At 38.6% G+C, this 27893-nt stretch overlaps 1 protein-coding gene and 1 long non-coding RNA gene across 3 annotated transcripts; one reads left to right on the forward strand and one right to left on the reverse strand.

Moving 5' to 3' along the window:
- Window positions 1-1068: 1068 nt before the first annotated feature.
- Window positions 1069-26433, reverse strand: LOC102227497 (intermediate filament family orphan 2). 2 transcript variants are annotated; one of them, XM_023325293.1, is made up of 8 exons: window positions 25826-26433; window positions 7773-7833; window positions 6481-6576; window positions 5047-5217; window positions 3832-3980; window positions 3258-3429; window positions 3031-3129; window positions 1069-2614 (listed from the first exon to the last, which is right to left on the reverse strand). In XM_023325293.1, the coding sequence occupies exons 1-8, from the start codon at window positions 26290-26292 to the stop codon at window positions 2381-2383; spliced, it is 1449 nt and encodes a 482-aa protein (XP_023181061.1). In that variant the 5' UTR covers window positions 26293-26433; the 3' UTR covers window positions 1069-2380. The 2 variants fall into 2 exon arrangements, with proteins under 2 accessions (XP_023181061.1, XP_023181060.1); XM_023325292.1 differs by having other exon boundaries at window positions 3258-3459.
- LOC111605871 lies at window positions 26223-27878 on the forward strand. The gene is made up of 2 exons (XR_002751874.1): window positions 26223-26311; window positions 26431-27878. It is a non-coding gene; the product is annotated as an uncharacterized LOC111605871 (long non-coding RNA).
- Window positions 27879-27893: the final 15 nt, after the last annotated feature.

The following is a 27893-nucleotide window of genomic DNA, read 5'->3' on the forward strand; positions in this document are numbered from 1 at the left end:
TTTAGCTCAAAATATATATTAGAAAAGACACATAACTTCTTTTCTGCACATCAGCATGCTTCAGAATATTCTGCCCCCGAAAACTTCAAGATAGAAGTATCACTTAATCTTGGATCCAGTAAATCACACTCAAAATCTAAAATGAACAGATGATTGAAACAAAAGAAAAACATTCATTCTCTATCCGTTGATTAGTTTCTGTGCTGGATTATTTCCTCAAACTTCAGCAAAATGAGTTAGCATAAACACAAAAGGCCTCTGGGGTATATACGATCACATGCTGGCAGAGCTCATGTACAGGCCGATGTTTCTAGCCCTGTTCTAAAAAAACTAAGCACTAAGTGGAATCTGCTCTCCTGTAGAGGACTCTCCAGAACAGCAGGATATGGACAACAATCACCTAAAGTAAAGCAGCTGAAATGTATTTTATTTAGCTTAATGTGAAATATGCCCTTTGGTTTAGCATGAAAAGCTGAAAGGAGTTGTTTACCATTAGTGATTTAGGTTCTTACAATCCAACTCCTCTGTCTTTCTCATTTTCAAGCGACGAGTGGCTTTTCTTTAATGAAGCATATCTGAATCACAGTAGAGCACTGCCTACTTCAGCAGCAAGCAATACCTGGCCTTACTCTGCCTTGCATAAGTAGTCATACTTTTAAACTTTATTCAAATTTTGTCACAACACAGTCACCAACATCAATGTGTCTTATTGGAGTTTTATGTGAAAAGCTAAAACAAAGTAGTTAAGTGAAATAAAAATGACGTTTGGTTTGCCAGTTATGAAAAAAATACAAATCTGAAGCGTTATGAGTTTCAACCCCCTTTACTCTTAATAAAATCTGTATTTTAGATTATAAAATACAGATATTGTTAGAATGGGGGAGCTCTGTTCAGTCAATTATCCTCAAATGAATGGAGTATGATGCAACCACGAGATCTACGGTAACTTTAAGCAGCTGCAGGAAGACACAAACTTTACAGGTCAATTATTAGTTTTTATTTGTGTTCTCCACAAATCTGGCATTTATTGAAGATTGGATGAAAATGTAAGTTTTGGGGTTTTTTTTGGATATGAGCAATTTTTGTGCGGGAAACTATCACTATGAAAACATCTTCTATGCTCATGCTTCTGTGCTCATTCCCACAGCATTATGCTGTGACACTTTTATTGATTAACTGTGGAAAGTTACAAATGCCCATATGTAACTTTCGGTGTAACTTATAGATTGGCATAAACATCAATCTATAAATAGATGTTTATAGATACTCTCTGTAAAATCGTACTCAGTTTGGATCATCTTGCAAATTTGAATGTGTGTAAAGCTGTAAAAAAAAAAGTGGCTCTGCAAAGTATCGGTGCAGAACAGCAGAATACAACTGCACAGTACATTTTTCACATTTACTGCTGCTAAAAAATCAAAAATTGTAATTTGAAAATGTATGATATTACATGTAACTCACTATTATGGACCTCCTGTGATGGCCTATCACATAAAATCCCAATGAAACAATAACATTTTTGGTTGGAGTGTGGCAGAACGTGAAGAACCTCAAAGGTTATGAACACTTTTGCAAAGCAGTGTACTATAGTATTTTAGGGGCTCTGTTCCAGTTGACGGCCCCAACAAATACAATACGACATAAAAAATACCTGCTTTCCTTAAAAGAGGCAAATGTCTGTAAAAGAAGCTAAAACGGGTGATAGCCAGTCCAAAACAGAATAAGGCTCGCTAAGTTGCATAGAATTCAGTAGTGCACCGGTGCATTTACAAAAAAGGCTGTGCTCCTTCCCTCTGTCGACTTTGGCAAGCCTGCAGAGTTCCCTCAGAAACAAGCAGAACTTCAACACCATTTGTCTCCTCTTTTCTTTGTCTTCCTGACAGAAGACACTAAAACCCCAACACTTCAATTTGGACTTTAAATGCCACACCTGTGTTCAGATCACACAAAATCAAGGGAGTATTTCAATCAGGGGCAACAAAACGTTTCTCAGTCTAAGAGATGTATAGTAATCATTTTGGTGAATGGAGGAGTACAATATGTACTGTATTTAATTCCTTTAGAAAAAAAGGATCTTAACTGGATAGAAAATACTTTTCAGCTTGTTTAAAATATTTTTTTCTCCTCTGCAAAATGATTTGAAGCCCTGGAATCAGCGGCAAGAAAGAGAGCACAGCTTGGTGTCTGCATTTACGAAGCAAAGACACCCCCCACCACCACTTTCCAAACAGCAAAAACAGTATAAAAGCACCAGTTCAGAGCCTGCACCATGTTAAGCTTGTTCCACCTCCAGCCAGGATGACATTTTGCTCATATTTAAACTCCATTGATTAATTGAGCCAGACAACAGGAAATGGAACAAATGCCAGCTGTGCAGCCATCAACTGAGCGGGACTTCAGTCTCTGCGTCTTTATCCGAGATCTCGTCCTGGATCTCATCTGTGTTCCCTGAGTCGCTGCTGGCAACCGAGCTGAAAGAAGGAGAGTTCCTGCCGCCTTTAATCATCCGCCGACAGGTCTCCATCTGCACATCGAGGCCCCTTTTCATGCTGCACATCTCCATGTACTCATGCAGATGTCGGTTCATGTCGCTCTTTGCTGTGGCCAGCTCCATCTGAAGCAATATCAACATGATTAGGAGTTCAGATAATCGATTGAAACTCTATAGCAGATCTTAAATGTATTTAAACTGAAAGGAAGTACACCTACATTAATGCAAAAAAGGGAAGTTTCACTTCAATTTGACTTGGAGGACGTTATTAAGTCTGCACCGTTAGAAGTAAAAGCTACGTTTTGTGTTGAAATAGAAATTTTAGATGAGAATACACTGTAATATTGACCAAGGTCTGAGCTAAATGTGGGATATATTTGGTCATGAAGTGCAAATTTATCTAAATCTGTATGAAAAGCAAGTGCTTGAGCTAGAATGGTAAGACTATTATCTGCATCAACGAACCTCCAACAACATTTCTTCTTTTCTAATACAACCACTTTTTCTTTCACTACAAAATCATATTCATATCAGTGTACCTCAATCTGTCCGATGGTCTCCTGGTACTCCTTCTCCCTGCTCTTAAATAGGGTCTCTGTTTCATCAATGAGGCTGCCAAGACTTCCATCCTGGGAATCCTTAGAGAGCACAGACATAACCCTCATTCATCATGCATGAGTTTGCATCTTACACTACATCCATAGCATTGATGCATGCCCTGACTTGCACAAGTCTGAAAAAACGTTTTCATTCAGACTGAACTTACGGGATCAGCCGCTTCAGCGCTGCCTTCGCAGGGGCAGGCTACCGCGCAGGTCGTTGCAGCGATGGTGCACGGGATGTTGTAGTTTGTGAAATCCTCCCAGAGCAAGAGAGTGTCCTCATTTTCCTCCCACGTCAGACTGTCGCAGTCGTCGTCAATTTCAAACGTCTCGCGCCTGGCAACAAACGAGTTATCTGAACAATGTCTGTGTGGGACCGGAAAGAAAAAAAGAGAGAGGAAGAGGGAGGAAAGCATAGAAAGGTGTAACAGCCAGCAGGTTCAGCAAAGGTTGAAGGCAAAGAGGAAAATTAAAATGTCACAGATAAGTTCAAAGAGAAGAATAGCAGTAAGGGAAGCAGCCACTGTAGGTCCTCAGTTAATTGCCAGTACAAAAAAGCATATGAACGCCAACATAAAAGGCTACAGCTCTGCTAAGCATGCAGCCCATTGGTTGCAATATTTCAAATTAACAGCAGAGGGAGATGAAAGAACACACACACACACGCACACAACAATGTCTAGAAAGTCATTTGGATTTGGTGTGTGGCAGTTTATTGGGGATTGAGGTGTCACTCACAGCTGGTTGAGCATGCGTTTCATCTCGTCAGTGATGTTGAGCGATCCAGGAACCTCCTCCTCAGAAGTGCTTGGCTCAGCGTCCATCTCCGAGTTCTCCTCGTCGGAGACGGTCTTACGTTCCTTTCTCCTGCAGCACGCTGCAGCACCCTACAGAACACATGAAGACACAAATTGGGCTTAAACACAAGAATATTGACACTGTTTAAATTATATTGTTAAAATTTTTAAAAAGACCTTTTTTTCCCTTTTTCTAATTGACTGCAGCCCTCATGTGGCCTAAAACAACAGTTGAAGTAATTAACCCATTGAGTTCCTTTCATTTTTTTGTTCATTAGACACAAAAATGACTCATATATATATATACTTTGTTGCATTGTTTTATAAATGAGATGACTGACTACAATCTCCACTGTACATTAATGTTACATTTTTTAATCTCATTATTCCCAGTTTTAACAATTATCATTTGTTCTGTTTGAAGAAAACACTGAAAATTTTCTATTTTTCATCCCTTTGAAGCAGATCAGTTTTTATTTTTTGTAAAAGGTGTGAGAAATTGCAGACACAACGCTCCTTTTCAGTTCTTTCCATGCATTACAAATACTCTAATCATGTGTTTTCTCAATTTTTAAGCATTTTAATGCAAAGGTTAGCCAGCTAAGTATGTGTTATCGAAGTCCAAAACACTCAGCATTGATTCAGATACATTTTTAGCTTTTGAGCAGAATAGATACAATTTATTTGAACACATATATGCAAATTGATTGTAGGTCTACAGTGCAGCACATGAAACAAATATAATGGAAGATTTCAACACCAGGAAATGAACGGAAAATAGAAATAATGTCATGTGAAAATTTGATGAGCAGAGATGACTTTAGTTTAAAAGGTATAGGGTATAATATAATATCAATATTCACCAAACTAGCAAACTTGTATGCCATTTATTTTATGCAAAAAACAACAACAACAACAACAAAAAAAACCCATTCAGACAGTTTTGAGTACATTAGTGAGCATGCACGCCTGCACCTTTCAGAGAGGTCAGTAAGTGCAGAATCAGCTTGAGGTATAAGGATCAGTTGCAATATTATGAGCGACTGGCAGCTCTGATTTCATTTGAGCTGAATGTTTCCTCTGCAGAAGAATTCATATTTTTTTGCTGCATTTGCTGTCAGCTTTTCTCACAGAACACAATCACACAGAGACTTGCCTTCTCTGGGAGCGACCTGGCGGGGCTGACGTTGAACATTTTCGACATGTCCTCCGAGTTGCGTTGCTGAGCCACGTCGCACAGCTTGGCTGTGATGTCAATACGCCTGCAGATGTCCATGTCCACCCGCCTGGCTTTCTCCTGGATCTTTGAGTCCAGGTCAGTCATTTGCTGCAAAAGGGTGGAGAGCATTTTGATGATAAGTTCAGCATTTTTCTTTATACTTGTTTGACATTTTTTGGATGAATTAGACCTCCACTACATGATGCTGGACGTAGGGACAGGATGGCAGCATTCCAGCTCTTATTTTTAAAGGGTATTCACACAATTTACGCAGGACATTTAGCTTCTTCTGAGTGCTAATTGGTCGTTTAAATGTTTGACAGGAAAAATAATTAACATTTAACTATTGCCTTTACTCTTTTATTTACCAATTCTGCAACTTTATAAAGAGTTTGTAATAAAAAAAATAATGGATTCTCTTTTATAGGCACACATCAGCGTGAGTTCGTAGCTGTCAATATTGATTTTTATTTCTGCGATATTGTTTTTGACATTTCGGAAGACTTGGTGTTAACAGATTAAAACTGGAAGCTTGTCATCCTGTTACTTCAAAAAACTTTCACTGTTGCACAGTGATAAAAGTTTTATTATTTTAAAAAACAACAATGTTTCAATAAATTGTTTCTAAAAAGTAGAAAACCATTAGATTTTAGGAGCGGACAGCAAGCTGTAAAGGACAAACTCTGTTCTAATGCAGCCAATGTCGAATCAACAAAGTCAAAATCACGTCAACCACATACACACACACACACACACGCCCACACACTGAATAATTTCTAAAACACATAAATAATCTAGGCCTCCTAGATAATCTTCTGGCACTTACCAGTCTCTGCATTCACACATCAGGGATGAAGTAAAGAACAAAAAATAACATGAAAATTTAACAGCAAGCAGATGGGAATGTAAAGATAAGCAACATAAACAATAGAGATTTTCTAAAAATAACACAGCCTGGCTGTTTATTTGTGTCCAAACAACAGCTGTGAAGGCTGTAGTGTGTTTTAACTGTACAATCGCACCAGGGCACACCTGTTTGGAAACAATACAGACTGGCAGGAGGCCGGAAGTGCTATAGATCTAAAGCCTCTTTTCAGTTCAATGAATGCTTATCTTAGGGGTTTTATGGCAATTCACATTTTCATGTTTCCAAATAATAAAGGAAGGAAAGAAGGAAGGGTGTGTGTTGCTATTCAAACCAATAAAAATGAGAACATTATTCTGATAATTCCTGGGAAAACAGTTGTAAATGCTGCTGTAATCAGTGCTTTGAGTTGAATAGCTATCACAGGTTTTTATGTATGAAAGGGAAACTTTGTAAGAATTAAGGGAAAGACGTTGACGTCATCATAGCAGTGAGTAAATACTTACGTCACTCATCAGGCTCTTGAAGACCACGAGCTCAGCCTTCAGTCTGTCCACCTTCTCGTTCAGCTCATCCTGGATCTCTGACGACTCCTGGGCGCTCTAGATGGCCGACACCAGAAGGAATTCAGTACAAGGGAAATTTAGATTTTGAGATATAAGACTTCAAAATAGTTGTAAATCATGCTAAACTACATCTAGATTAGCTTGGCCATGATTACAGTCTAATGAAGTTTTAATTTATTTTTTTTTAAAGTTAAATCAAATTTAAAAGTAGTTAACTTTATTATCCAGGAATAAAGTGTCACATGGTGATGTTCTCACAAGTTTACTGGCAGATAAGCCTCTCTCTTGTCTTTTAAGTAATTACGTGGATACAACTAGCATCTGGTTAATGAAAATTTGGGTCAAACTTTCCTGGAGTCTTTCAAAGGAACACAGGATGTACTTTGTTTTTTGCATTCCTGTATATAAGCAGCAAGGTTACGTGCCAAACTAAAGGAATTCTGCAAACGTTCTACACATGTAATTTAATCCACAGCCTCAAATTTGGCCTTTCTATAATTTCGAATCAAACAGGCATTTGAGTAAACATGATTTCCAGTAGTTTTAAGACATTTATAAAATAAATACAGTAAACTATTGTTAGGCAAATGATGGGTTATGCTCCTGTTCTTAGTTAGTACACTGATTCCTCTGGCTCTGCTCCCTGAACAAGAAATGGCCATTTGCGCTGACTTTACTTCTAACAGATTCCCTCTACATTTATACATTGACGTGTCGGCGTGCACTGCAAGGTTAAAACCCTCAGGGGGCTTCGACAGTCCACCTCTCTACCTGGCGTTTTGCTGATCCAGACTATAAGACAAACATGCATGCAGCCACAGATTGATTGGTGCAGAAGCAGAAAAGGGAGAGGATGCCAAAAAGATGAAGGACTATTACCAGCTGGGACGGCCCTTTGTGTTGTGTAACAGCTTTAAGGTGATACACTTTAACTTCATTTCCTCTGCATCTACTTCCTTTTTCCTGCTCCGAGCAGCAGCATACTTGCAGGCTGTTGGTGGTGTTTAACGTTTCTATCTCCAGTACATCTCAGCCAGCAGCCTCTTCTGATGGCTTTGTAATGAGGTTATTCTGATCGGACACATGCTGCTGGCTTATCCTGCTCCATGTAGCCTCAGTTTCCCTATTCTGAGGCTGCTTGTTTTCCCATAATCTTATAATGGTGGAAAGATGTCAAATATCTGTTTGTGTGTAAGGTCACAGAACATATTTCAATGTTTATGTTTCCAAACCTGCTGTAGGGATTCCACAGTGGATTCCAGCTGCTCTCGCTTGGACAGCTCCTCCTCCCATCTACAACACACAGCACAGATAACAGAGGTGGGTCACTTTTACTGCTGAATCTAGTCCCCCAGAGGCCCAACGTATGCCTTAATGGTACTTTTGCAGAATAACACTCCCATCTCTGATTACAAAGCGCCCCTGACAGTGTGGCATCACACCCACTGCCCCCTCTATTTCCACCCTTTTGTCCTCTTCCTCCTTTGTTGTCTTCATTGGTTCAATAAAAACTCAAAAGGATGAATGGAAAGCTGGTCTTTCCTCAAACACAACAAACATTGCTCATGAATACTGCTGGGACTCTTGGGTGACTGGAGGGTGGAGTGTTTCTGCTGCAGCCTGAATTCCTTCATGCTAACATGCTCCATTTGTTCATCATCACATCTGAGGAGTGGAAGATATGCTTCTCGTTTGCGTTTGTTAAATTCCATCAGAGTGACTAAGATTTGTGTAAATTAAATTGACATAGAAATGTATTTTTTCATTACAGTATAATGGATGATTGAATTATAATTTTACCCAACTGTAACTTACATCTTCAGTTACAGGCTCAGGAAATCATATGAGAAAATACACTTAAAGAAAGAGAATGCTGGTGTCTGTGTGAGATTTAGGCTAAATGGTGATTATAAGGAGAACATCTAGTGGTCCAGTACTTAGGATGTTTTAGGTTGGAAAAGATTTTTGCTTTCCAAAAGAGACTTTGGAGGTCAAGTCTTTAGTTCATGTTGGGCTCCATAAAATTTGTGGTGTGCAGTGGTTATTATGGCATGTTTGCCATAATGATTTTTTGGTATACAGTAATGAAAATATTATACCAATACTTTCATTGGTATAATAGCATTCTTTTGCAGGAAAAACATTAATTTCCCTAACTAAGCTCCTGGCAATCAGTCCACAAGTGGGGAAAACATCCAACCAATGCTAATAATAAAGCTCCAGAGCCTCCGATTAGCTGTAAGCTATAATTAAATATGGAGTTCTGGTTTTCCCCTCTTGCTTCCCCTCTTGTCATATTACTCCTCTTGACCACAGCAGCTGTATTTAAACTAAATTAGCAGCCAATTTCATTGTCTTGCTGTGTGTACTGCATACAAACCCCAGAGGGCTTAGCCTTCTGTATGGAGCATGGCCCCAATACACACTCATCTTTGTGATATGAGACAGAAACCAAGCTAAGTCAAAAAGGTTTCCAGTGAGAGTGCAGAGTTCAAATGAAGGAAAAACTCATTATAGTGTGTGAAGTGAAAACACCGTGTCAGACCGCCATGTGAGGATGAGTCATTCTATGCCATATTGAGGGGGATTAGAATAAAAATGGAGTTTCTGAGTGTGAGAGTTAGAAAAGACTGGGTGAGGCCGTGTACATGCCAGAACATATATGTTTACTACATGAGAGAGAGATTACATAACATTACTTACCCATAGCTTTTGCCATGGAGAAGCAAAAATATAGCCTGAAGGTGGAACATGTGTCACTAGAAATCCACTTTGCCAACAAACCTCAGCTTTGTTTTTATTCAGAAGCCATTGAATGTGGTCTGTCTAATTAGAAAGAAGTACTCCTTAGCAGGCCTCGCCAGATCGCTCCAGAAAGCCCTGTTCTGAACAAAATGCTGGCAGTGGTGCTACACTCTGTCCACAGCACTCGGTCAGTCTGCCGTAGACCTCTGGCTGAGGTCACCGGAGTTCACAGCTGCACCACAATCTCCACAGATGCTGCTTGTCACAGCATTTTCATCACTTGTGTTGTCACTTAATTGGGCCTCCGCTATGGCCTTTTCAGTTCTCACCTGAACTGGAAGTGATAACAGTACAATGCAATTAAATGCCCATCAGGAGGGAAACTTAATCCGAAATATGTGTGTCAAAGCTATTTATATTATCTTTCAAATGTATTACAGTCTGCTTTGTTATTAAAATGGCAGCTTTTTCCATGTTAGAGTGGATAGTTAACAAAGCCAAACAAAGCCAAAGTATTAAAATAAAAATGTTTTCTCTGTGAGACATCTTCCTGTACCTTTGGCGTGACTGAGTCAAAACGAAAACACCAGGATTCTCCTTACAAGGACAAAAACAGCGGGAGGGTTGGAGTCTGTGTCAGCTCAAAGACATTTGTTTACTGCCAAACAAATTCTTTCAGATGTCTCCCAAAAGTAAATCAAAATCTAACGTGCAATGTTGTGAAAAAGTATTTCATTCACTTGTATAATTCAACTGTTTTCACTTATCTGTTTCTTTTAAATATTTCTCTATTAAACTTTAATTGCAAAGAAATATAACCTGAGTAAATGCAAAGTGCTGCTTTCAAATTATGACTGAAGTTATTAAGGGGAAAAATCTTTTCAAACCCACATGGCCCAATTTGAAAACAAGTAATTGTGCCATAAACAGAGTTTAGATCAGGCCTAAAAAATCCAACCTGGTTCACTCCAAGCCAATAGACATTATGTCAGAGCCCGATCCAACTTACTAATTAACTCTAATCAGAGGCCTGAGCCCAAAGTAAACTCGTTTAAAATGCTTCCAGACATCTGATTTTGAACTCTGCTAGCTTAGTACTGTAACTTCTTTCCATTTTAAGCTTATGTTTGGCATCTTCCAGCTCTATTCTGTTGCTTGTTGTCTCTGCAGATGAGTCATGTGTAAATCTTCTGATATGTGATTGATAGGAGCGGTACAAGGCAGGGCACCGTGTGTTTTAGTTGTGCTGCACTTGTCGCAATCTAATTAACTTCTCTGACTGACTTTCTTTCTTCAACGGGGTACACTACCTACTGCTCTTATAGAGATAAGTTGTTAAACATATTTTTATATTGTGCATTCTCGTTTTGTTTTCTTTGTGTTGTATGTATTACAGGCTTAATAAAAACCCATCACAGAAGATTGACCCAACCATCAAGCATATGATTTTAGCCAGACCGGCCAAAATTTTGGGTTGGGTTTGGGTCAGGCTTGCTTTATAGCTAAGCTCTGATCTTAAACCCAATAGCATTTTGTGCCACCTTCAACAACAACAACAGTTATGAATTGTTTTGGGTAAGTGGCAGTAGGTTTTTTCCATCCCTGTTAAATAATTTTGCCTCACTCTCCTTTGCAGAATTGTTTTGATTTAGTCACATTAGAGGGTTTTTAAGCATCTCATTAATTTAGGTCTGGATTTTGACTAGGTCGAACCAAAATCTTCATTTTGTCTTATGTTTTTTCTTTAAACCATTCAATGGTGGACTTTTGTGCACAGAAGTGCACAAAATAAAGTATCTACAAACATTCAACACTTCTACATCCACGAATAGTAGAAGTGGGAATAGTCCCACAGAGGGAATAGTCTGAACAGAGTCGGTCCTGCTGAGCGAAGCCCAGTTTACTCTGATTGAAACTGAATTGTTTTGTCTTCTTAAAGCTGCAGAATGTAATGTTTTCAAAGAATATGTTTGTTTTTTGTTTTTTTTTTCATATTTATTGGTACCGTCACCGTGTTGTGACGGCATTGTGTGAGACAATACCGTCACAACACGGTGCATCAAGTGCCTTTCTGGCAGGGAAAATGATCATGTGTGATGATCTGAAGCAGCATACCAGCCACAGATCATCACACAAATGCTGTTCTTCTGACATGCTGTTATTTCTTGCCAGATGTAACAGAATGAACACCTCGTAAAACGTGTCATTTTTGTGTCTAAAAATCTTTGAATTGAATTAAAAATTAAATCACAAGTTGAAAACTTATTTCTGTGTTTACTGTGGTTATATTGTTTGTACCGACCCATTTCAGTGTGATAAGAATCAAAAACAGAAGATATCTGCAAGGTGACTAATATGTCTTCACAGCACCATAACTATGGTCTCACAGAAAGGCCTAGAGCTGCAGAAACACATGAAGTAGTTGTGTTTCATTTTTCGCATCAGCTAGATAAAAAATAAATAAGTAAATAAGAAAGACTGTTAAATATTTGAGTCATTGCACATGTTTTCAAATATCTAATCTAATTCTCCATCTGAAATATAATAATTGTATGTTATGACAAGCCTGTTGCAACACAGCAAGGGAAAGTACCTGAGACCCAACAGATAATTTCTCATAAATTGTTTTATCTGTTTAACAATAATGTTCCTCCAACTCCTTCCCTTTTGGAGTGTGTCTGGGACCAATGGTTGCACGCGAGATGCCTGAGTTGTCCCATCGCTGCGCTGGAGGACCCAGATCAGCTCTAACACATCCTGTTAGCATCCAAATTTGATAATCTTCTCTAGCTTGATTCTTTTTGATCACACTGATTCTTTAACTTTCTGATGGAGTCAACATACTAATAATTTTGAAGATCAAACATTTATGCTGGAATTCCAAAGGGTGGATAGTTATGCAACACAGAGTAAATACCTAAAAGACCCTGAGGAAAACACTGAGGTGTGGCTTTGTGTAATACCCCAAAGCCTATGTGGCTCATTGCAAATAAAATCTGCAGCCAGACAACACCCTGTTTAAATTATATGATGCTGTGGAAAGTGTGAGTCTATGAATCAGATGTCAAATTAAAGGCTGAAACAAGGATCCTTTGTGTAAGACAAGACTAAACCACTGCTAGTCCTCAGGCAATTATTTTCGCCCTGTTTAATTTAAAGTTTATTGTTTCAATTCTCAACTATTGGACATTTATGTTTGCATTCGACACACTAAATTTGTAAAGATAATATAAGTTATTCTTGTGCAAATATATCCATATGCGTGTTCATTTTGATGAGTAGGGTTTTCTGCCATAAATATTGACTTTTTATGGTGTTCTTTCAGGAACTACTTTCATGTCAATGACCAGATTTGTGAAAAATAGCTATGGGCTATGGATCTCTGGAGGAAGATGATCTGCCACTACAATTTATTTATTTATTGTGAAACATATTTGTACAAAAAATTAAAGCCATGAATCCGTTCCCAGTCAGTTTCACATAAAATCTAAAACTGAAGGAATGTAAGTACTACTGTATCTTCTTTTATAGCATATAATCACAGTATGCTTTGCTTCTCATATATTTATGTTGAAAATTGGTCTAAAGTTAAAGTAAAACCAGAAATTAGTATGTTCTCTCTCTCTACCACTTTAGATGATTAAAAATATTTTAGATTTTATTAGGACTATGGCAATCATTTCATCGGATTGCAAGCATTAGTAAAACAGGAAATTAAAAATGGGTGTGGCTGCATGCAGGACAAATACTTTACGAAGTTTATGTGACCTGTATGAAATGATGTCATATACAGCTTTGATAAATGCGCAGAAAACATGTGATTTCTCTGAGGGAACTCCATAGGCGTGTCTGTAACGTCTTCTTGCTGACAGCAGCATTAGCTGGCCTCCTTCCACTGACTACAGCAGCGCTGTGGTTCAGTGACTTTAGCTTTCAATGTGGAGCTTTCAGGAAACGTACATCTGCTGAACAGAGACGTAAAATAGTGAACAAATTATTCTTCCCCTGAGCAGACCCATAGTAGGTCATCGATTGACTGTCAGGACCCTGTAATCTATAGCCTCTCCCTTACTCCTCAGAGACACATGTGTAGCACGCTAATGAAGCAGTCATGTGAAATGGATCAGACGAGTATGTGATGCAGCTCAGGAGCCCACCGTCTGGCTGCTCAGGGGCCTCTGCCAAGGAGACAAAATATCAAGGTCAGAGCTCATTTCATTTCTCTGCTCTGCCTCCCTGAATGATACCGATAAACACTCCTAACTCGACCACACACCATAATCCTTTATCACCACATCTTCCACCCATTGAAGGCAGCATCTGATATTCAAGCTGATGAATTCTTGACTCACTCAGTCATGTAAACGGTGCACAGAGGACGATAATTCACTGCTGGATGATTCTTCTGCTCTATGCCCTCAGAGGACAGACAGTGTTAAATATAACCCCTATAAAGCAGAAATGACACAGACACAATAACAGCAGGAGTTTTGGTGTTGCTATGTGACAGCAACCGCCACATGTTGCCTCTAAGATGTCTGGCACCTGTCACTGTTCAGCTGAAGGCTACAATTTGTCACAAAAAAAAAAGACAGCCTCGTTTCCCCTTGTGATATATCACAGATCATATTTCAATATAGACACTGACTGCTTAGATTATGAAAGTTGAATGAGGTGAATTTAGATCCATGATGGAAAAAATTTATGAGAATCTTTGTTCCCACCAATGGAAAAATCCAACCTCTATTCTTTCAGCCATCTTCTGAGTTCATCGGGCCTTTTTAAATAAAATGTATGGCTCCATTACTTGTACGGTAAAGCAATTAGACAAGTGACAGATAAAAGATCGCTCCTTTTTATTTGATGTCAGGTTTTGTAACTAATCTTCCAATGAGTCACACTTTTGCTTTCTTTGATGCTTCGGCATAACATGTACAGACATGCCAGGTTAAAGTGAAACATACAACACTTTATCATGTTCATGCTCATATTTGTGATGTATGGATGATATAATATATGTTTTATGTAATACACCATAATATGTAATACACCAAGGCAAATTAGTATATTATTGTTTAGTGGAAGGGAAGAAAATTAAAATTTTTTTGCCAAAAGTCAGTGGTGTGTACTTGAAGTCAGCCCATTATTTAGGCTTATGCTCATAAAAAAATTGATGGCAGCCAACTTCTTAAACAGAGCCAAGTTCAGAGAAATCCTAAATGCAAAATACTTGATATTAGAGAAGAGCTTCACCTTCCACCAGGACCACCTCCCTGAAAATACAGTCAGTGCTAAAGCAATGATAAAGCTCAATAGTTTAGATCAATGCATGTACGTGTTTTAGGATAGCCTAGTCAAAGCCCACATCCAATTGTATCTAAGCTTGATGCATGTTGCAAAGAGGAGCGGGCAGAAATGTTAGTATCAAGATGTGCAGAGTTGACAGAGAGACACCCCCAGGGATCGACTTGCATCTATTTGCAGGGAGAGGTGGTTTTACGACTCAGGTTGTATGATATGAAGGCATAGCACATTTCTAGAAAATGAGAAAACCAGGTTTCCTTTTCTTTCCACATTACAACTATGCATATCTTTGGGTTGGTTTGCCTCTTGAAATGACAATAAAAGAGATTAAAGTGTGTAATGTGATTACATCTGAAAAGGTTGCTTTATACTTTTTTCTTCTTTAATTTGTCTTTTAAATTTTATATGCTTATTGGGTCCAGTCTAGTGACCCATGAAACATGATGAAAGGAAGAATTGGATTCAGTCTGTTAATACAAATACAAACAAAAAGTGTTTTTTCGATTTATTATTAGATATAAAACTAATATATTTCACCTCAAATATGAATATATAACTCAAAATAAATATTTAATGCAAAGCTGAGTTGGATTACGGCTGTACCTAGACAATTACTTGTGTGGTTTACGATCATGTAACATTTTCAATAGGGTAATAATATTAACCTGAGATTACTGTGGACAGTATCTCCCAGTCATTTTGCATTTGCATTAAGTAATTAAGTACTGCTGCAGGTTTTTACTACAGCACAATTTAAATGTGGATTTAAATGCCAACAGGAGATTTTTGTTAGAAACATGTGTACTGCTGATACTTTTCCAAATGTGACATTCATGTGTGTCCTAAAACATAGTTAAAGATGTGTTCACAGCCGCATGGTTTCACACATAAAGCTTCTATAAGCTTTGTTTGTGTCAGAGGATCTCAAGTATTCGCAAGCAACCTTAAGTCATCACATACCCTAAGCTGCTTTAAACCCTGCCTCCATGAAAAGACTTCTCATGAATTTCCAAATAATAGGAGCTAAAGATACAGGTTCAGGCAAAACACCAGCACTGACTGCAACACAACAAGCCACAGTTCATTTAGATTGGATGTAAATCAGGGTTCTGATGTTCTTTGGAAAGCTGCAAAACCATGAAGAAGTATTTAATAATCAGATGGTTTGGTTGAACACCAACAGATTCACACTTCGCACGAACGGCCTGATGGTGTTGCAACACATTTAACTCCTATAGGTCTTGAAACATTACCAAACTGATTTTTTTCTTTAAAACAAAGGTGTGTTTATGGGTGTGTTATTGTTATTGTTTTCACCGCAAGGATGAATTATTTCTCAGCTCCCACAGCCAGGCCAATCCAATTTTATTTTTTTCTGGCCTGAGGGCTGATTAGCTAGAAACTCTTTCAAAGAAGAGACAAACATTTAACTGCTTCCAAGTAATAACAGGCAGTTTAAACTAATAGATTCGACCTGGGAGTGGTGTCAGAAAATCGGATAATTACATTTGACTGTTAGTGAAGGCAGTTATTCCTCCAACTGCAGAGACATGCCAGAGTCAAAGCACCCTAACCTAATTGTTTTTTTAGTTATGATAGCTTGCAGTCACATGTTTTGTGGGAATACCTGACAGAGTTTCTGTCAACAGGAGTTTCATAATAAAATCAGAAAGTAAGACTTAACAGGATCAGTTTTTAATGCAACTTGTTCATTCTAGGCTGCTGTTTTTCTCCCTTATATCTGTTTAGCTGCATGAACGTGGGTGACAGATTTTATTTTTCCCCATCCAACACATTCCACCACTGCTCTATTGAGTTGTGATGTCAACACTTTTATAATTTATCCCAACTCGTGTTACAGAACAAGCATAATAGCTTTCAGTTTCTGGCTGACTTGAGTCACACAATCCAGCTAACTCGGACAACTAAAAATCCTACCAAGTGGAACTTTGAGGTTCAAAGTTCTGTGATTGGAAAAGGAGCACAGACAACAAGCTGCAAGCCTGGGCCACATCTGGGAGTGACATTTCACTAGAATATAAAGGAGGATAAAAGGATGTTTGCTGCTGGCACGAATCCTCTCTGGTCAGGGTGTGTACAGTGAAGCTATCTGACAAATAATAGAGCCAAGAGACATAACTACCACACCACAATAAATACTTTCATGTGACTTTGAGTACACACACCTGTATCCTCATGTTTTAATAGAGCGAATCCAGAGATAAGATGGTTTCATTCAGGGAATACAGAATAAAATGTTAAGCATCTCAAGGTGTGAATAGCAGCTTTTTTGGAAAACTTTTATCAATGAGTTCTTGTTTAATTGTCTGGTTTCCTCATTGTCTTTATGTTTAAAGACTGTGAACTGAATACCTTCATATTTATTACTTATTTAAATACTGAAATCCTTATAACCATTAGAGTGGCACCAATAAAGCAACTGATGAGTCAGTCAACTCTCCCTTAATTCACCCTGATTGGTGATGGGTTGGTCAAATAGTAAAAAGAAAACTGATTTTTTTTTTCTACTACTTAAAATTTTTTATAAAACTAGCACCCACTGTTACTGACTATGAACACAAGACAGCATGTACTTGAAGCCCCTCTTTGAAGTTGGATATAAAATCAGATACAGTTTTAAGCATAAATAATCTATTATAATTTATTTATTGCTAGATTTAAAACTTCCTTCTTTATTCAATAACCTGCAGTAAAAATAAATGTTTGTAATTTGCGTGCTAGTCTTTAAAAAAAACATAATTGGTCAGACCTCACACTGAAAATTGTTAGAAAATCCAATTTGTATTTATTAGGTGTATTTAATGAAAGGAGACAATAAATGCAGTTTAGACATATTGTAGTTTTCTAAAAATATATATATATATTTTTTAACATCACTAGTGCCAAGATTAGAGGTAGAAAAACATAACTACAGTCATTTGAAATAAATACTTTATTTTGTTTGTTGATCACTGTTTTTAGAAGCTTTTATTTGGTAATCCATTATATTAAAATTGGCATATTTATCCCATATTTCTAAAATAGGAGAGAGAACAGTACGTGCCATTCAAGTTGGACATTGATTTTCATGAACCAGAAAATGGCTACAAAAAACTGCTGCTCTCCTAAACTATTTACAATATTTACAGTTCAATCAATATTTCTCAAACAGTTTGAAGGAAATATATGCCACAGACAGTTTATGAATTGAATCTGTTGCAACCTCAAAATTGGTAAATAGCTTCAAGGAAAGACTCACCCAGTTGGTTGTCTTTTAAGTTGGGCGCTGAGGGGCACCGAGTCAGATTTAACACCACTGTCAAGACTCTCACATGCCACCTTCCCACCGGCACAAGTGCAACATTATATATGACCCTGCTACGTGCATGTGATGGTGTGTTCAGTCCGTGAGCCTGAGGTGCCTGGAAAACAGGCTTTTCCTCTGCTATAACAAGACTTTGAAAGACAGAGGCCATTGAGTGTACATGCTGGATCAGCACATATAGGTCTTGAGAATGGGGGCAAGAGTTTTTAAATCTGAAGAAGTTCCAAAGAGAGGACAAGATATTTGTTAAATTATCAAATGTCTACAATTAGAAAGATGCTAAAGGGTTTTACTAACTTTGCTTACAAAGGCTGCAAAACTCACAATAAAACCTCTTGTAGTATTTTTTTTTTCACTTTATAAGACAAGTGCATTTCTGGACTTTTAATTATGGCAGCCAGCCATTGCTCTCAGTTGTATCAATACCCATGAATAATCAACCGCAGGTGCACAGCAGCAACTCCAAACATGGCAGGCGGAGTGAACTGAGAGGAAAATGGGAACAGAGGAGAAAATCCCAACAGATTACATTTCCTTTCATTTGTTTTTCCCCAGAGATGTTAAAGTTACTCACTTTTTTCTAGGTTGTGCTGCTTCTGTAAAGAAACAAAAACATCCCGTGACACCTCAAAACCACATCTTTATATAATTTTTTAGTCTTCTTTAAACTACCGGTGGCTCCCCCGATCACTACGGATGGATTTAACTAATAAAATATTGTTTGTAAATTTAAATATTTTCCATTTTTTTCTCAGCTCTGACCAGCTTCCCTGTCCTTGTTGAGGGACACCACTGCCCCCCAGCATGATACTGCCACCACTATGTTAAACAATGGGGGTGGTTTATTCAGGGTTATGTGGATTGTTACCTTGTTGTTGTCTCAGTAGCATTTTGGGAACTCAATAGCAAGAAAATCCGGGAAGAAGTGATAGACAAGATACAAAAACTGAGGCTATCACAACTAATACAATCAACCATTCATCAGAAGTAGTATTTATACTACTCAATGCACTATTTGTAGTTAATAATACAGCATTGTTAAATTGTTTGAAGTGGAAAAGAGGATTAGGTGCGTTTGTAATGAAGAAATGTGTGCTTAGATCTCCTTCCTAATCTACAGAATAAGCTCAAATTCTCTCAAGGTTCCCTGTGGATTATGATTAATATGGGACTAACAAAGTAAGAGGGGGAACTCATGTTTATGGTAATAAAGAAAAGATCACATACTGCAGCCGTGGTTTATTTTTTATGGTACAGCTATAAGAACAGGTTTACTTTTCTAATAGATCCACTGAGAACTGTAAATATGTGTGAATATGATGATAGCATCAAAATGAACTCTGAATCCATGTAATGAACAAGCCCTTTATGTATAAACACAGCAGCTACAGGAGCAAAGCAGTACAAAACAACAAAACAAAACACAAGGTCTCATCTGGAACTCTCTGTCCCAGAGAACTGAGCTCCGATTCTTTCCGTCCCGCCATATTTCAGCAGCAGGAAGACATACACTTCAAGAGGCCCCATGTTGAACGCTGCGGCTGCATGCCAGGGCGCCAAGCAGGCCTGGATGGATGTCGGTGCCTCGGTGCTAGGTGACGGCTTAGAGAAAATCCCTCTCCTGAATAGACGGCCTGGCTTATAAGAAGGGCAGCAAGGAAAAATAAAGGCTGAACTGCACGTTTCTCTTCATCAGGGGACATAATATTTGTTGTCCAAAAATCTTCAGAATGATTATTCACCTAAATTTATGTACACTTCTGTCCTTCTATTTAGAGAAACCTAAATGTTGTTGTGAAAGAAGAAACTCTGCTGATAAAGACATGAACCAAGATCAAAGCCCCTAAAAACTGGCTTTGCTGAAATCTTATTGCATTGATCCAAAACACACACACATACACCCACACACACTATATTCAGCTGTATGTGAATTATTCATGCAGGAAGCAAAGGCCTGCAGACAGTTCTGGTTTGCTTTGTGTCCTGTAAGCTGCAGGCGGTGATCCAGCAGCACAATAGATTTTACAAACCTAAAAGCAGCAGTCGAAAAGTCGAAACCCTAACAGGTTTCTGTGATGTATAAAATATGACCATGGTAATATTATTAAATTTAACCTTTTTCTACATTGTAACGAGACAAATGTCACATACAATATAACCGAAAAAGATCTGTTTGGAGGGGAGAAAAGCGCAATAACACACACCCATAAACTTTGTTTAAGAAGTTTTTCATTCTATTTGAGCATTCATTATTTTGGTAGGAGTCTATCACATTATGATTTGCTAACTGTTGTCACATGCAGAACACACCCGGCCTCGGTTATAAAGTACGGCAGCTCCTTCAGTTTTCCTGTTAGGTTTCTTGGCAGCCTCCCTGAACAGTTTCTACCTTGTCTTTTCAAAAACTGTACAAAAATTTCCAGTTTTTGTAACGTCCATCTTGTCCCACATCTCCACTGTGCAAAAGAATATAAATCCTCATGTGAACTTGTCTGTATTGCTCTCCTGACTCACACTTCATGGTGACTCTTAGTACCGTCTCGATGGCGTTAGCTAAAGGATGGAGCTGAACTTCACTTACAGTTATTTATATTGAATTTAACTGGCAGACAGTTAGTTTAAGGGTTTGCACACTTATGTGTACACTGTTGAAAGGATTTATCATGGTCTCATTTTCATAACATTATGAAAATCTAACAGGGGTGTATAGACTTTGGCAGTCACTTTATGTGTGCGTCTTTCAGTAAACCTGATAGGTGCATCCCACCCCTCTGTTCATCAGAAATGCATGCAAAAATGTACCACAAACTATACACCATGCAGAGTGTATTCTTAGAATTGGCCTAAGATACCACTATCTACATTCATTTGAGTCTTTATTACATGCAAACTTGCCCTCTTTTTGTCCGTATCTGTCTTCCAGTTCAGTAATCTACATAAAACAGTCCGAAACTCCCCTGTGCAAAAAATGAAACATGCAAACTCTAAACAAATCTGCGATTGAAGACAACTGTCCGCAAGAGCTTTTATCTGTTCCCCGTCTGTAGTGTGCTATCAGCTGTCAGATATGTTCATCAGTTTCAGTCAATGTTTTGAAAGCCTTTTAAACACAATGCAGGCAATTACTTCCAAGCCTCACCGACCCAAGTGATAAAGTTCATGTCGATACCAGACTGTAGAATAAGGCAATAGATGAAGATGAAAAGTCCCAGAAAAGTGACCTTATTTATCCTCCTTTTTGCAGTTGTTCATCAATGACAGAGTCGGTAAGCCAAGTGTCCAGACACTGTGGCACTAAGGAGGCATGCAAAGTAGCTTACCTGATGTTACATCTCATATAAGCAAAACATTACTGCACATACAAGCTGCTGTAAAATGATGCATCCTCGTCTTGGCCATCATCTAAATGCAAACTAACTTTCAAAGAGTTTGGAAAGGTAGTTTGCATAGCTAAAAAAAATAGCCCAAAAACAAGATAACATCCTCCAGTACAATACTTCCGCCTCAACTCTCCTCTTTGTGGAGAGCAGGGAATAAAAGAAACACTGTTCTGAGATTAAAAAGCGGATGGATTAGTTAAGGATGTGGGCAAAGCTCTTAACAAAAGGTTAAAGAGCTTTCTTTTATCGGGAAATACATCCTGTACATCTGGAGCAACAATAATCCTTCATATCTTAAAACAGATTTGGCATATTTATTCATTTTAACAGCAGCTAATTTTAAGAAACAAAAACCAAACACTATACAGTAACACATTTCTTCTACATAGTACATGTCCAGCCTCAAACCTGCAAGTAATAAAATCCTTTTGGTTGTGTTAAATGCATTCTACAAAAAGACTGAAGAGAAATTCTCCAAGGGTTCTCTAATCTGTCCAAGCTGTATTGTACTGTAGGCTAGAAATAATATTAAAGGCAGCAATGGTGAAGGCACAGCACAGTTGACAGACTTTAAAATCAGATGCAAATAGACTGGCAGATAATACACACCACTTATCAGAGTGAAAGTGTCCATAAGCAGCTTTGTGGTTGTTCACATTAAACTGTTCCACTTTAATGTCACTCAAAGAACAGCTTAATTTGTAATTTAACACAGGAAGTAAAAGCATGTCTTTGTCCCCATGATATTTGCAGATCTAGCAGTTTTCTGGGTTTCTTGTTTTTTTATATCCATGGTCAGTATAATCCAGACAACTATTTTTCAATAAAAAAAGGCTTTTAAACTTCTTAATTCTCTCCTCGGGTTACATAACTGAGTTACGAATTAAGGTATGAATGTAGCTGGCCAGCGATCTTTTTGTGTGTGTCTGAACTTGTAATACTTTCATAAATCGACAGTGCTGCACCAGAGCACAGAGTTGGATGGGTTGGACACCCTTTGGGAGCGAGGATGCCTTACAAAGCAGTCTGTATGTGGCACAGGGAGAATCAAAGGGGTAGGGGGGCTCATGGAGGGTGGAGTGAAGGAGTGACTGAACACAAAGAGCGCAGAACAGAAAGGGCACAGCAAGACGAAGCTCAGGGACTGAATCCTGAAACGTGACTGTAGTAAAGAGGATTTAGTCTGGGAGAGAGAAACAAAACAACCGGGCAATGACCACAGTGATGCAATTACTTAGCTTAGCACAGGGAGTGGATTGATTACAATGATTATCACTCAATAAAAAGAACCAAATAATGTGTGCTGTTTCTCACTTTTCCACATGAAAAAGAATTCAAGAATACTTTGTAATAAAAATGTATTCAACTAAAACAAATCCTCTGGAAAAGATATTTTAACTCATAACGTTGAGGGAATTTAAATTTAGATGCTTAAATGTAAAACAGGGCAGCATCATTTCTGATAAATAAAAACGTGATTAGTTCAATTAGAAAGCTTTAATAATCTGTCAAGTCAAAAGATTCTATTTCTGACTGACGGGAGGCAGATTTAGGATTTCAGGCAGGATGTTTTCTATTTGGCTGCTTCCCAGCTACTGTGGGTCATCTTCTCAAGCCGAAATGCACAAAAAAGGATATGCTAGTGTTACAGGGGAGGAGTGGGGAGGATATTTGGTTTCCCAGCATAGTAGGAGAGCACATATATTCAGGGTGACTGAGTCAGTGGCTCACAGGGAAATCAGTGGTCGTCAGAGTCGACCTCACCAAGCAGACAGAGGCCTGTAAAAATGCCTCTCTGCTTGAGTCACGATGCTGAACAGAAGCCGGAGCTTCTTGGCATGTCTTCCTCCAGCAGTCTGCCTGCCAGTGGCGACTGTGGTGAGTCTTCAAGGAAACACATTTCATATGACTCCCCAACTGAGCCATGCAAAGGAATTTCCTCCGGCTTTAACATCCTTTATTTGGAGCAGCTCAAACGTAATTATGTCTGCCAGCTTTTCACTGCAATTACAGAGGAGTTTTGTCCAAATACATCCAACCAGACGTCAACTCAGAAAACACTTCCGTCATCTAGTGTCCTTTTCTTTTCCTTTTTGTTGTTTGTTTTTATTTTTGTGCTTTCAAGAAGCTAGATTCTAATTATTAGTAGTTTTCAGACTAGTAGAAATCTTTAATATGATGTATTTTTAAAAACATTTTTTCAGCCAGTTGTTGTATCTGACCGGGACGCACATGAAAAAGCGTGGGAAGATAAAAGAATAAGGCTCATGGAGACAAATGCTACATCAGGCCCATATCTAAGCCATAAAGCATTAGTGGAAGCGATAACAAGCCACAAAGTACAATAAGCAATATTTTGATCAATTAGCAACATAACCTAGCTTAATAAGTAATAAGCTCTGAGGTCACCAAGTTCACAGAGGAATCTCTGCTAACATGAGTCACCTGAAAGTCTTCACCACCCTACAAGATCTCTACAAATGTCTATCATGTCAAACCACATAATCTACAGCAGATGAACAGCTCCTGAAAGTCAAGCTGGATTGTTATGGACCAGTAATTGTTTCAAAGTATCATTGTGTATCATTGTGTCATTCCTACTTTTAACTTGAAAGCAAAAAAGTGCTGGAGTGTCTGTTTTCTCTGTGTGTATGGACCAAAGAGTAGCACAGTGTTGTGCCCACCCATGCAGCTGTAACTCATTATCGGTCAGAAGACAGAATCAAGGCTCCTACACTTTTCCCTCACTTACAATAAAAATGAATTCACCCATTGGAAACATTTTTGGTCAGGAAAAACATTGGGTAGAAAATAAAGGACTGCCATCCATCTTTCTTTTGAAGGTAATGTTGTTTTAAAACTTCAGTTGACAAGCTACAAGCTACAAGCAACATGCGTGTTAGGAAGATGACTGCAGGCTGGCTCAAGCAAATTAATTAACCTGCCAGTATCAGCCTATAATACTCCCAGTGTTACGCTACAGTGAGCAGAACAACAAAAGGTACAACGTTTCAAAATGCTTGAACTCTTACCTTTAGCATTGATCTGTTCTATGAATATTTATAGATGACATTATTATTAATCAGTTAATATATCATTTGAGAAGCAGTCAAAATAAATGTTCTGTTTTGAATAAAGCACATTTAACATTTTTGTGTTGATGCTGTTAAAAATATTTTAGTTACAATCCTCATCCTCTTTAGGACAAACTGACAACCATATGCTGCAAATAAATCTCTGGAAATCACCTCACTGGTGCTACAATACTGTGCCGTTCATGCTCTCTTACCACTGGTTCTTTTCACAGATTAAACTAAAGAAACGAGAACAAATGGTCTCATTGTGAAAGACTATTATAAGCTACTTAAATTTGTAAATTTTCTAAGTCCTCCTTTATGTGTAAACACAACTCTGGTTCATGCTTTGTGCTTTTAGGACCAATTTGTTTCTGAATGATTAATAGCTTAAAGCCAAACGGCTTAGCAAACAGCAAAACATCCCCTTGAAAATGCTCAAGCATTAGAATGAAATAAGTTATGAATGAAAAACCTGGATTGTCTGAAGAAAAACACTGAAAGCCTTTTCTTATGCAGAAAGCCTAATGTAATACTGCTTTAAACTGCTTCAAATCATCACAACAAAGTCTGACTCAAAACTTTGATGTACAAACAAACTAGGAGATAAACAGGACACAATACTTCATGGGAAAATCTCTAATTATGAATTTATAAATATTTCTTTATATTTGCACAAATATTTCTTTATATTTGTAGCATTTGGCATCACCTGACTACTGAAAATAAGCCTTTATTAGCATCTTTCTTAGTACTATTATGTTCTTTAATATAATGCAGCACTGTAAAACGAACAAATATGTGGAGCGCTGTGTGGCTCAGTTGGTGGAGCATCTAAGCTGCACGTCTTCCCCTTCTCTCTACTGTTTTCTGTTCATTTACTGTTCAATAAACGTAACTAGAACCTAAATAATCTTTGAAGAAAACAAACCCAAAACAAATATGTGAGACAATAAACATCCTTGAATAGAATGATTCAAACTTTAAGCTTAAGGTAAGTGATTGACTTATTCAGATGAACAGACTGACAGGCGTGTCTTAAAACAACTTTGAGCCAAACCTTTCCTGGACGGCTTAGCAACACAGCCAGGTGTTGTGGGATCAAGACGGGGCCAAGGGGTCACATAGCAGTCTGGTCTGACCTAGAGTAGATTGAGGTTGCTGCTGCTGGTGGGTGTTTGGCTGAGTTCAGAAAGCCAGAGTCACCCTGAGTCAGAGCAGTCATTCAGGGCCAAATGAGGACCATGAGAAAAGTGCAGATGTGAGCCAGATTTGGGCCAATGTGTTTTTCTCAGGTTTGATCGCTCTGAAGTCCATTCAAATAGGAACAATGCTTTAATAGTTTTTACTCTAAGACAAAACTGGGGTAAAATGAATAAGCTATAAATCTGACTCTGACAACCACAAAAATCACATAAAGCAAAGACCCAATAAAGAAATCCTGGATGACTACTCACTTTCTCTTGTACTCGTCTCTCTCTCGCTTCACTTTAGCCAGCACGTTGTACAGAGCCCTCACTTCTGGGGTGATGGTGTCGATCTGCACCCCGACTCCGTCCGGGTGCGTCCACGTCACCCCGGGGCCGTGCAGGGTCTCGAAACGCTCTCCTTGCCTCCGGATGTGGGTGAAACTCCAAATGGTACCCGGCAGCCTGGACTCGGGACCGTCGGTCTGCACGGCGACCTCCCGGCCGAACGGGTGTCGGCACTGCGGCCGCTGCAGAGCTTGCTGCAGCTGGCTCTCCAGCAGCTTGTTCCTCCGCTCCAACTCGTGGACTTTGGCGAGGAAGCACCGGAAGCGCAGGTTGAGGGTTTTTAGCACATGGATGTTGGAGCCCAGGTCGTTCCGCAGGGCGCTGGTCACCGCGCCGGAGCCGCTGCAGACCGGACCGAGCGGAGGTTCGCAAAAAAACAGGGAACTCATGATGAAAGATAACTAAAAAGTAATAACCTAGCAATGGCTTTCTACTGTTTGACTGCAACAAAATAACCTGTTGTTAGTTATGTCTGCATTTTCCTTCTAATCCCCACTCCCACTGGACGTTATCTCCTCACAATGCAGATGCTGAGAGCACGGAAGATGGGGGGACCATCACTGTCACAGCTGGAAGACTCTAACATGGGCTCCTGCAGCAAACACCAACCCTAAAAAGTCCTTTAGGAGCCACAGAGGGCTTCATCTCCTGACGGAACCGAAGGTTTGACGCAGATCGAAATAATAAGCACCAGCCTCATTCCTCGTCACCCTCATGTTTCTTGTCTCCGTCTTTGTCCAGATCTGCTGATGCTGCCGGCCGACTGAGGAGGAGCTTTCTGTCCTTATCATCCCCCGGTTCACCGCGGCTCTACCCAGTCTCCATGCGGCGCGGAGGGGCAGGATGCAGCGCCGCAGAGCCCGGCCTCTCCATGGATCATGTTGCAAAGTGCTAAACTCGGCACTATCACCTTATCAGCCCCTCCCACATCCCTCCCAAAGCCTCTCACTCTGTCTCCATGACGAGACTCAGCCAAGGCTTATAGCTGGACTTCAATAGGGCCATTTCATTTTGATTTGTTACGCATTTTTTGTTCAGAACATGTATTTTAGAAGTAATTCCAAGTTTGATTGCTTCTCATTAAAGAAAAGTAAAACATTAAAAATAATTATAAATTATATCATCATTCTAAAATTTGCTGTATGGTTATAATAAATGAAATAAATTGTTTTCTACATCCAAAGAAAGCAATTACCCACAAAGGTTTATATATATATATATTCCAATATTTTGTCCCATAATTGCATTCAAAGCAAAATCTGGGATGGAGAAGATAATTTTTACCCATCAAAAGTCACCATATATATGAACGAATACTAATATTTGCCATGTCAGTTGCATTAAACACAATTTTATTAATAGTAGGGTAGGTACCAGAATTTCTTTCAATACCGTAGTTCCCATAAAACCAATTGTTTTGAATTGGACTGAGCTGCAGTGCATGTGAGTGAATTTGGCATCTGATCACAATAATAGGATTCAACGGGATTGCACTGAATTTACATGCATTGCACAGAACTCGATATTGTATATTAGAATATGAATTAAATCAGTTTATTTTGACTATTAAGTGCTTTGTATCACTATGGTTTTCTTTTGAGAATAAACTATTGATCCCACTTTGCAACTCTCTTTGGTTGCATTATTAAATATCCTATGGAAAATATAATAAAAGCATCCAACTTTGACAAAATAATGGAAATGTATATTAAGAAACAATGAGTTTTCAAGGTGATGGCATCAATATTTACATTCAAAATAATATACGTTCACAAATGAGATTTTCCCTATTTCCCTATTGTCTCATTTGTAAATGAACTTCCCTATCATCTCGATATTTGTGAGCAGCTTCCCTGTTCCTGTTGAAGAAGAGTTTCCACACAGGATCATAGTGCCACCATTATGTTTCATCATTTGGATATTGTGGTTAGAGTGATGTTCATAATCTATTAATATTAAATTGATTTGAAGCACATGAGGAATGTGATTT

The sequence above is a fragment of the Xiphophorus maculatus genome, chromosome 20, assembly GCF_002775205.1.
Source record: "Xiphophorus maculatus strain JP 163 A chromosome 20, X_maculatus-5.0-male, whole genome shotgun sequence".
NCBI classification, from domain to species: domain Eukaryota; kingdom Metazoa; phylum Chordata; class Actinopteri; order Cyprinodontiformes; family Poeciliidae; genus Xiphophorus; species Xiphophorus maculatus.

What these genes read in the sequence shown, in the direction of transcription:
- LOC102227497 (XM_023325292.1), bottom strand. Translation starts at nt 26,292, where the DNA reads ATGAGTTCCCTGTTTTTTTGCGAACCTCCGCTCGGTCCGGTCTGCAGC. An exon ending in AGAGACGAGTACAAGAGAAA is followed by an intron (nt 7,834 to 25,825) that starts GTGAGTAGTCAT and finishes TGTGTGTTGTAG; the next exon opens with ATGGGAGGAGGAGCTGTCCA. An exon ending in TCAAGAGCCTGATGAGTGAC is followed by an intron (nt 5,218 to 6,480) that starts GTAAGTATTTAC and finishes ACCCTTTTGCAG; the next exon opens with CAAATGACTGACCTGGACTC.